The 10,597-nt window shown below is 37.4% G+C and overlaps 1 protein-coding gene across 3 annotated transcripts in view; it reads right to left on the bottom strand.

Annotated features, from left to right (window-relative positions):
- Positions 1 to 10,597, bottom strand: part of ADAM23 (ADAM metallopeptidase domain 23) — a 1,167,569-nt gene that overhangs the window by 84,852 nt on the left and 1,072,120 nt on the right. For all 3 annotated transcript variants that reach the window (XM_044076026.1, XM_044076027.1, XM_044076028.1), the window contains exon 24: positions 5,628 to 5,736. In XM_044076026.1, the coding sequence (XP_043931961.1) occupies positions 5,628 to 5,736 (109 nt within the window). The remainder of the gene's footprint in view (positions 1 to 5,627; positions 5,737 to 10,597) is intronic.

Here is a 10,597-nt window from a genome sequence, read left to right as displayed (position 1 = left end):
TTCTCTCTCTCTCTCCCCCTCGCTCTCTCTCTCTCTCTCTCACTCTGTCTCCCTCTCAAAAAGTTCTCTAGCAATGCCTTAAAATGAAGAGGTAAAAATTCTGTAACTCTTGTGAGTTTGTCCTTCAAGCTGAAAAACTGTCAGGCAGGTGGAAAGGGAAACCTGAGAACCTGCTGCAACAGTCAGCACTGAACACTCATTGCTCTGGTGAGTATTTTGTGTAATTGCTATCTCTTGCTTCCAAAAGTCACTCAAAGCAGAGTGAAATTAAAGGAAAATACAGAGCATAGAATGCTATAAAGGTATGCAAGAATGGAAGAGGCAGAGGAAAAGGCCTCTGTAACAGCTAGATCAGACTTCTTCAATTGCTGTTTTATTAAAGAAAACTGTGTTTTTGGAAATTATGTTTATTCCTTGTGTTCCACAGAGGTACGAATGTAGGACATATGAGGTACAACGCATTCCTAAGGAAGGCAGAAAGCATGAACATAGTGTTTGTTGGCTGCCCTTTGACCATCCCCGTTGAGAGTTTTCCATGGTTTAATTAAGCAAGCAATAGTATATAACATGAAAGGTATTCCTAAGAAAAAAATGTACTGCCCAGGGGTATGATAAGTCTAAATGCCAAACTCATAGAAGGTTCATTATTTCTCATTAATGTCATGGAGGGCATTACTGTGCTGAGAAAATGGCAAAACTGCTGTATTTATGTGTTGCAATAAAACAATAGTTAAAAATATTATATATAAAGTTTTGTGTGTGTGTGTGTGTCTGTGTGTGTGTGTGTGTGTGTGTGTGTGTGTGTGTGTGTGTGTGTGTGTGTGTGTGTGTGTGTGGGTGTGTGTGTACATCTATTTCTGGGGGTCTGATGCATGATAATAAAATATCTTTGACTCTAGGTTTAGGGAATAAGTTTTATGACATTACAAAATTCTTTAGTGCAAGAAAGTTCATGTATCACACAAACCAAATCCCCTACATATTCCATAAATTCACGCACCATGTTTAAGTGTATAAGATTAAGGGAAACAGGACATTCAAGGTAAGTCTTGCAACCATTTCCACCTTGCCAGTACCCCCCACTTAGACTGTACTCCCTCTCTCAAAAAGGGATATGATATGCCAATCCAGGGGTGAATTTATGAATACTCATACAATTATTCAAGTCCAGTGTAAAGGACAACAGTATATCAGACTGCTTAATTTGCAAAGGGAGTCTGTTCCAGAAGTGGAGAAGTCACTGTATGATGAACCCCTCTCTCTCTCTCTACATATATATATATATATATATATATATATATATATATATATATATATCTCCCATGACCATGTTTTATATATATCTGATGTTGAAGATTTAGATCTCTGTTAGTGGTGGGACTACATGACTTGTAGAGCTACAAGAGATCCAGGATCTTTGGGTCTTTAATCACATGGAAGGCAAACCATAGATCTCCCCTCAAGAGTCAGTAATATTTAAGTACAGGGATAGCGCTTCCAGTCTTTCTGGAAGCTTGGGGTTTTTAATCCATTAATTTTTTTTAATTAGGATCCTCTAAGATCTTTGTAGTCATTTAATATCTCTACCAAGGTACATCTTGAAGGCAGCATGTTTTATATAGATGAAATAGGAAGTTGCAAAACAATGCAAATGTAAACTGTAATGTAAATTATGCAAATGTAAATTATTCATACATGGAAACAGACCAAGATTTCCTGGATGTTTTAGATGAAGATTTAAGATTCCTTACCTGGCTCCATAGCAGAGGGCTGGAGCTATTACTGTGACCCAGGTCTCCAGGAATTACACAGCAAACGTTGCAGCACGGGAGACAGGCAGGGAGCAAGAGGAATAAAGAAACATGGACTTCTTACCTCATCCAGGGGTGGAGAGGGTTGTGGGGGCTCAAGGAACACATATGGACATGCGTTTTATATAGCAGAGATTGCAGAAAGCAAGTAATTAAAGAATTTCACTAACAGGGTAGATTAACTGTTGACTGTTTTCCTTTGGTGTACTAAAGTCCTAGCTTCCCTACCTAGAGGGCTAGGAATTAATAATTGCCTCACTGGTTCTGCCGTGTGTACACTCAAGAAATTACGATAAGCCTCTCAATATTTTCATCATTTTAAGGCAGGCTCTATCAATGAACAATTTCCAGCCCGCTGAATGAGTTTAATCAATTCCTATACAATAGGGTGTGAGGTTGGCATAATGGTTATGGTCTTTACGTCACATATACAAGGTGCAGGGTATGATTCTGACCTCTAGTTATTGGCTAGGCTTGTAACAGTCTGCAGACAGCTTGATATTTAAAATTAAAAATTAAAATACTATGATATACTCTAGAGACAATGCTGACATTCCACTCATCACCTGAATACAGACCATATGAAAAGGAGATATTTTCACTAGGAGAAACAGATTAGCCTAAGCTATGAATCTCAAAAAAGAAGGTTAAACTTTTTGAAATGTTTCCCTTGTGTGAGATTATCAAGGGCTTCTTCCAAATGCCCTTCTGCAGTAAGGAGCCAAATGACGTATACTGAGAATGGTGCCTCTTCCCCACGCGTTGAGTTTGAGCTTCTGGAGTCACCAACTGTTTCTGATGGCATAACATACCATAAGTATTAATTATGTTATATGTCCAGCTTCTGTGTTGGCCCAAGTAAAGGCTTGAGAAGTTATCTGCAGAACAGCTCCATCAGCATATGACAATCCATCATACGTGATAGTAAAGCATAAGCCACAGGAGACTGAAAAGTCAGAGCTGGAGAGATCCCTTTCAGAACTTTGATATGATTAATACTAAATTGATAGAGTTCCTAGCCAGCACTAGTAGTAAAAATTATCAAACCCAAGTGGCACTAATCCCCAGTTATGTTAATCGGCTTCTCACGCCCTCTGTCTAATGACCAAACAATTAGTCAGTTACTCCTGCAATGCTGGAGGTTCCTGGCTGAACACCAACAAGGGTGGTTACTGATGGACTGTTGTCAGTAACATTCAGTCTGTGAGCATCAACTATTTTAGTTCAGCTTGTAAGCAATATCTGTTGTGACTTGTCTTCAGTAAAACTGTAGCTGTAAAGCACTCTCTGGTGCCTTAAATTTGGTGGGGTCGGTGAAAAGCAGTCTATTACTAATTGAGATCACAGTGAAACCAGGTAACATGTTAGTTTTCATCTTGGATGCTGCTTCCCAGTATAGTGGAAGCTACACTCAAGGTTCCTTCAGTTATGATTTTTTTTTTTGTTTTGGACTTGTTAAACATATCTAAGCCCTTATACCTTATTTTCAGTAGGGCTGAAATGATTAATATTGATTCCTACTTACAATAGCAAGAATGCAGTGTTGGCAGTCCGCTGTCTAGCTTTCACTGACTAAGATCACCGAGTATCCTTCCAGTTCTTTTCTTAGCTCAGAAGAAAAAGATTTGTTCTCAAATCCTGCAAGCCAAGGTTTACTTGACATATGCAACCCATCCAGTTTTTTTCTGAAAATCTTTTGAGAGAAGACAAATAAATCAAAGCATAAAGGTAAGGTAAAACTACTGGACTTATCTTTCCTAATGGTTTAGCTCACAGATGTCAGGTGGTTAATTTAAACTTGAGATATTACAGAGCTGCTGACACTACAGTAAGGTCCCAGTCAAAAAAAAAAAAAAAAAGGAAAGAAAAGGCAGTTTCAGATATCTAAAAAAAAAGGAAGAGTCTGAAATGATATCAAGAAATTCACCAGTAACACAAACTCTTTTCTCAAAAAACAGTGTAAAACAATGTCAACTATAAAGCCACAAACTGCATACAATGAAAATGGATGACAGCTGTACCTAAAATGAAGACTTGCTAGAGAAAAAAAAGGAGAGGTGGTGTACTAGAGGGGCAGGAATCCTGTATCCCGTGCCTGCTACAAGGGCCACCTTCAAGAATACACACACACACACACACACACACACACACACACACACACACACACACACACACACATAGATAGATAATGTGTGAGTGGCAGGAATCCTATATCTTGTACCTGCTACAAGGGCCACCTTCAAGTACACACACACATATATATATATATATATATATATATATATATATATATATATATGTATATACATATATAGATAGATAGATAAATATAGATAAATATATGTATATATATATATATATATATATATATATATATATATATATATATATATATATATATATATATATATATATATATATATATATATATATGTATGTATATATATATATATATATATATATATATATTTATATATATATGTATGTATATATATATATATATATATTTATATATATATATATATATATATATATATATATATATATATATATACATATATAAGTGGCAGGAATCCTATATCTTGTACCAACCACCTTCAAGTATATATATATATATATATATATATATATATATATATATATATATATATATATATATAAATGGTAGGAATCCTATATCTTGTACCTGTGACTGTAGTATAAGGAGATTTATGACTATATGACTGAGTATAGGTAGATCTGTAGCCAAGCGAATGTAATGCAGGATGGTTTGGCTATGTGGCAAGGTGACTGCAGTACAAGGTAGCCTTTGACCATGTGTGTGCAGTACAGTTTATCTGTGGCCAGATGACTGTAGCTTGAGATAATCCTTGTCTAAGTGTCCAGGTGGCTGCAGTACAAGATGATCTTTGGACATATGAGACAGCAACACCGGAGATCTGTGGCCAGGTAACTGCAGCACAGGATGGTTTATTAACCAGATAAAGCAGCACACTGCAATTTCCCCCACCCCTCACTGTTACTGCTATGGTGTAGACATCGTCTTCTGCAGCACAGTTAACATGTCTGAGTAATCTGAAGGGTTGAGTCATTCTAAATGCAGAACATCTACATCGCAGCAGCACTTGATTATACCATGGAAAGTTGCTATCAAGCCATAACTAGGAGGTAGCTTGTTTATCAACAGTGGGAGGTAGTCACATGACTGGCACACAAAAAAAGAATTACCAATATATAATTCATCTACACCTAGAAAGGAAACCAAACATTTTTTTTAAGTTATCACAAAGCTATCTAACTTATAATACTGCTGTTATTAACTGTGACATACTTTTTTCCATCATTATCACCACACCAAATATCTCATTATTTCATAGTAAATGAAAAAACGCTTAACATATACTTGCATGTGCTATGGGTATAAAAACATTTGCAGGAATAATTCACAATGTACTACAATGGAACTTTATACTGTCAGGTTCAAGGAACATCTTAGATTTAAATCAAAGCTTAAAAATTTAGCTTTAACTGAAAGCAAAGCAACACAGCTGAGTTCCATCCAAGACATTGATCTTGATTACATCTGCCTGACCCAATCCATAAGCTGTTTTAAAATACATTTTTAAAAGCTGCTCCCAAGCAATATGTTAAATAATCTTATTTATGGCAAGAACACTGCTTATTATAGTAGCAGAGATCTTTTGAAATAATCTTTCTCAGTTTTACTGAAACAAATTGTACTTTTAAAAAAAAAACATAAATGTATGTACACATCAATGTATTTTGGTAAGGCGTTAAAACTGAAATAAAACAAACCCTTTGGCCCATCTTTTTTATCACTAGTGTCTTTGATGGGGTCGTAAATACTGCAGTCCGTCCCTGCCCATGTGGACTCGCATGAACAAGTTGCCTCATTAGTGCAGGTCTGCAAAAAATAGAAACCGGAGTTACACAGGTCCTAATTTTCCACGTAAAATCATATTTACAAACAGAAGATGGAAGATTTCAAGTCTTAATACAGTTTATTTTACCTGTACAAGTAATACCATAGAAAACTGACTGTGATTAGATGTGATGGCTTCTGTCAGCATCCTTCCTACTAAAGATTTGCTTGATGAGTATACATCAGCCTATTTTCCTTGCATAACTCTCTTTTCTTCCAGGAGATCTTTGCACTATTTCAATAAGTGGTTCATGCTACTCAAACACTTTCACATTTATTTAACCAAGTTTATCATTTTGCCCCTCTGGTGCTTTTTTACTTTATGCGTACTACTGCACCTTCTGCAGTTCTGTGGCCTCTGGGCATGTCTTAGAAACTCTAACAGCACCCCAGCACCGGTTACATAGTGCATGGGCAAGCCTTCCTACATGAAAGCCCTGCCCTCTTTGCACTTAACCACATTTTGCATGACAAAAGGCATTGTGCTAGATACAGAAAGCCCCAATAGCTGTGTGCATGATAAGTTACATCTGTGTTTTTCACCCACAGATAGAGGAGGGCCATTTTGCTAGTGAGGCATGAAGGTTAGCTGGCAACTGAGAGGAAAAAACAGATGTGGTTAAGTCAATAATGCCTGATGAAGATATGCCCTAAAGACCAGGTGGCAACATTGCGGATGTATACAGAGGTATTCTTGCAAACTGCACTGGGGAAACCATTCTCATAATGGAGTGGGCTTAAACTGCAGCATTAGTCAGGGAGTGGGTTTCCACTTCAAGGCAGTAAATAGTGGAGGTGACAATTTTATTTGGAAAGTATCTGCTTTACAGCCACAAGACCCCCCCCCCCCCACACACACACACACAAACACACACCGTTGCCTTTTTAAACTCACATACCCATTTCAAGCAGCAAATGAGCTGGCAGTGCACCCTTACAGTGGAATGGATTTTTACTCCTCTGGTTCATGCTCATGCAAAGAAAACAGGAAGACGATGAAATGTGTCAGAGACAGCTATGAGAGAGTCCCAGGAGAAAACATAGTTTTATTTAATAGTCAAGGCTTTATTCAACAGCCCAAGCATTTAACAATAACTGTGCAGTTATGATGCATGCTGTATTAGCTTTCCACACCCATAACTGGGACATTTTTACTTAGCACATAAGCTTTATTAAATCGCTTTAACATCACATATCCAGCACAGATAATGACAACACATATTAATCACGTTTGTATTTCTCCCTAGACTATCTCAATATCAATGACCTGAGAATCACACCTAATCCTTCTGATCTTTTCCAAAAATTAACTATAGTATCTCACATGAACTTATGAACCCCTTTGTTGCACTCCTATATACACATCTATAGGCACAAAACTTCGTGATCCATCATTACAGGGTGCCATCAGTATCTATATCTTTCTCCTTTATCTCATCACTGCTTGAGTCTCCATTTTCAAACTTCTTATGCTTCCTCATATCTAGTTCAAATGCACTAAGCGCAATGATTTCAGGGAACTCGCTTTTAAACACTCATTAGAGGACTTTAATCAAGCCCCCAATACTGCTCCAAGACATTTGTCACTCTTTACCACAGCTGCCACTTCAGTCATCTTTTTACCTATTTCCCATACAGAGGCCCTAGTTCCATCTCCCGTACTTCTTTCGTTATCTCTCTTATGTCTTTCCACTCAGGCCTATCTGCTTTCATCCATTTATGGGTATTTTTTGACTACTAGAATAAACAGCATTATAAGTGCTTTTGTACTTCCTGACACTTACAGTTCAGGAACCCAATCTAATAGGAATAAATCCCTGGTATGAATGACACTCCCCTTCATTAATTTATGTACTGTATTTAAATTGCCTAATTTCCTGCATTCTCAAAAGATACATTCCCATGTACCCAAATGCTCTGTATTACATGTTCAACGCATAGTACATACCACTGTGAGCATCATAATATCTGTGTAGTACAAAAATGCTTATGCAAGCACCTCCAAGTGAAGATCCACTACTTCCTCGCCTTTGTGGAGTACCTCTAAGTTAAGCATATTTCATATCACTGCTCCTTAGCGGCATTCTTTCTAAGATTCATATTCCATCCTTGTTTTAATTTATATTCTTCTCCATTAAAATGTGTCATATGCCCCAACCCCATATTCCCTTGAGGTTAATTAATTTCTGGAACATACTCTGTAGGGAATTTTTAAAGTCCCAAAACATACATTCCCATTTATCTTTTTCTTCCCCATCTCATCTCCAACATTTGCCATCTACTGGAGTCTGCTTGAAGTATAAAAATACATATGCAAATTCTTCCAAGCAAAAATCCAAAATCTTCTAGACTTTGTTGCATATTTGGAAGCCATATGTCATCCCATTGTTTCCTTGTGAATTGCTTATCCATTCTCTCTTCTCAATCTTTTATAACCTGTTCTGATTATTTCTTTACTTACTGTACAATATTTTATCTTCCCTACTAATTATCCCTTTTTTAACAGCAGCTTCTGTTCTAGATTCAGCTAAAACCTCTACCAGTGCAGGTCTTTCACTTAGAATTCCCCTATTCCTTTCTCTTTGCCTGTACTCTGATATCAATCCGATAGGGAAGGCAGTCTCTAGTCTGCAGTCCTAATGTCTTCTTGGCCTCTTCCCATTCTATTACCTTTTCCTCTCTAATTATTTGTTTCGGATATCTTGCTTCCACCAATAAATCCCAACCCCCTCTTGCCTACTCTCTGTACTTCTAATTGCGGTCATTCCTATCAGCAAAATCTGCTTTCTCCATTCCCTTGTTGACTTTGTTCTTAAAATACTTGCTGCTGATTTATGAATATAATATTCTGTATGGCTCTTGTTAATCTCCATAAGGATCTGCATCCAAAATCCCACGCTCGCATTTCTTGAACTTCCTTCCTGCTTCATCATTAACTTTTTCCAGTTTGGATTGTAGCTTTCTGTTTGTGTTATGTATAAAATCCTTAACTCTTTAGCTCTAAAATATCCATTCACATCAGGTAATGCTAAACCTTGTTCTGTTGGAAGGATCAACCTACCCTACTTGACTATTGCCCTATTCTGCTCCCAGATAAACCCTTCAACTCTTTATTAATTGCTATCCACAACTTCTCCTCTGGTTGATAAAAATATGCCTGATCTATGTATAAAACTAAAGGGACTAATAAACATTTTAATGATTGTGTCTTGCTATCCATATCCATAGACAAGAGCTTCCAGTTTCTCATTTTTTTAATCATTTGTTTACTTTCTTCCCATATATGCTTAGCTGCCATAACAGAATCCTTTTTAACCCATACTCCTTAATGCTTCATTTAATCATGTTCCTTTAAATATGGGTATTGCTGAACCAGTTCATGTGTGGGTACATAGTTTACAGATATAGCCTTTGTTTTATATCCTGAAAAAATCTGCAACTTTCTTAGAATGTTCCACAACACTGAGATGCCCTTTTCTGGATTCATAAGGTGCAAAATAATATCATCTGCAAATAAAGTCAACTTTTTTTGATTACAATCCGAAATGTCCCACTCATAAAATCCTAGCTTACTCTGTCTAATGTTTTCTCTGCATCACGACCCACTAACAACAGTATTATATTCTAACATTCTGCTTCCTGTGGATCATCACTGTTCTGTTAATGTTGTCAAGTGTTTGCCTCCCCTCCACAAAACCACACTGATCCATTTCACACCTTTCTGTTTAACCTAGCTAATCACTGCAGCCTATATTAATTTCAACCTCATTTCTGGACTCTGTAATTAGCGCCAGTCTAAATCTGACCTTTTCCTTTGCTCAGTTCTGATTTTATTTCTGTCCTACTCATCTGTCTTATTCATACATCTTCTAATACCTGCCAATGCCACATTTGATTAATGGCGGGTTTTGTTCGCTTCATAGCAGGATTCTCCTCATACTTCCTAGACACGCTACGGTACATCTGCTGCTGTTTTGACTTCCTGTCCACTATGACACTGCAGCAACCTGTCCATTATGATTCATAGTCTCATCTTCCTTTTTCACTGCATGTGACCTGGCTCTCTCTCTCCCTGAGATCACCTCACCTTATACTCAACTCATTATGGAGACAACTTGCCCTTAATGGTTGTGAGCCACTTTAATTTGGGCATTGGGACATTTCATACCTTGTGGGTGATTACATCTGAGTCTAGCCCTACAGTAGATATCCCCTTCTTTTAAACGTACTGTGTTTTCACAAGCTTCTATTACCATCACACTTAACACATTTAACCCGATTTGAAGAGTTTTCACCAAATTGCACAAAATTCATAAAAACTGATTAAATCACATTCATAAAGGAGAGTCATGGGCACAACCTTTAGTGAGGCAGTTCAGTCTTTTATCTTACTATATTAATTAATTCATAGTTTTTGACAGTCCTCTTTCCAATTTAGTGGCATTGCTCTTTGTAGCACACCCCCCTCCTGATAAACATTCTAGACTTCATGAACTTCTGCTTCCACCTGCTGGTCTGCTGCTTGGTGAGTCTCCTTCATCACTTGAGTCTATCTGGACCTGTTTTTGCTTATCTTTCAACTTCTCCTGAAAGACAGAGAAGGGCTTCACCAACATTTGTTGAGTCCCCCTCTTTGCTGTCCCCTCACATATTTATTCTGGGTGATTTTTTGTGAAGTCCTTGAGGCAGCTTGCTTTCCTGCCATGCATTGCAAGCCAGCAAGTGTTTTTTCCATATCTCATATATGTGTTCGTGCCAGTAATAAATAATTTAGCTGGATATAAAAGTCTGCAGTGCAACCCAGACTGTCTGCACTTCAGGATGACCATCAAAAATGTATTCC

Source organism: Protopterus annectens, chromosome 6.part1 (assembly GCF_019279795.1).
Source record: "Protopterus annectens isolate FY-2018-M chromosome 6.part1, PAN1.0, whole genome shotgun sequence".
NCBI classification, from domain to species: domain Eukaryota; kingdom Metazoa; phylum Chordata; order Ceratodontiformes; family Protopteridae; genus Protopterus; species Protopterus annectens.
This window is presented reverse-complemented; position numbering and strand designations above follow the sequence as displayed.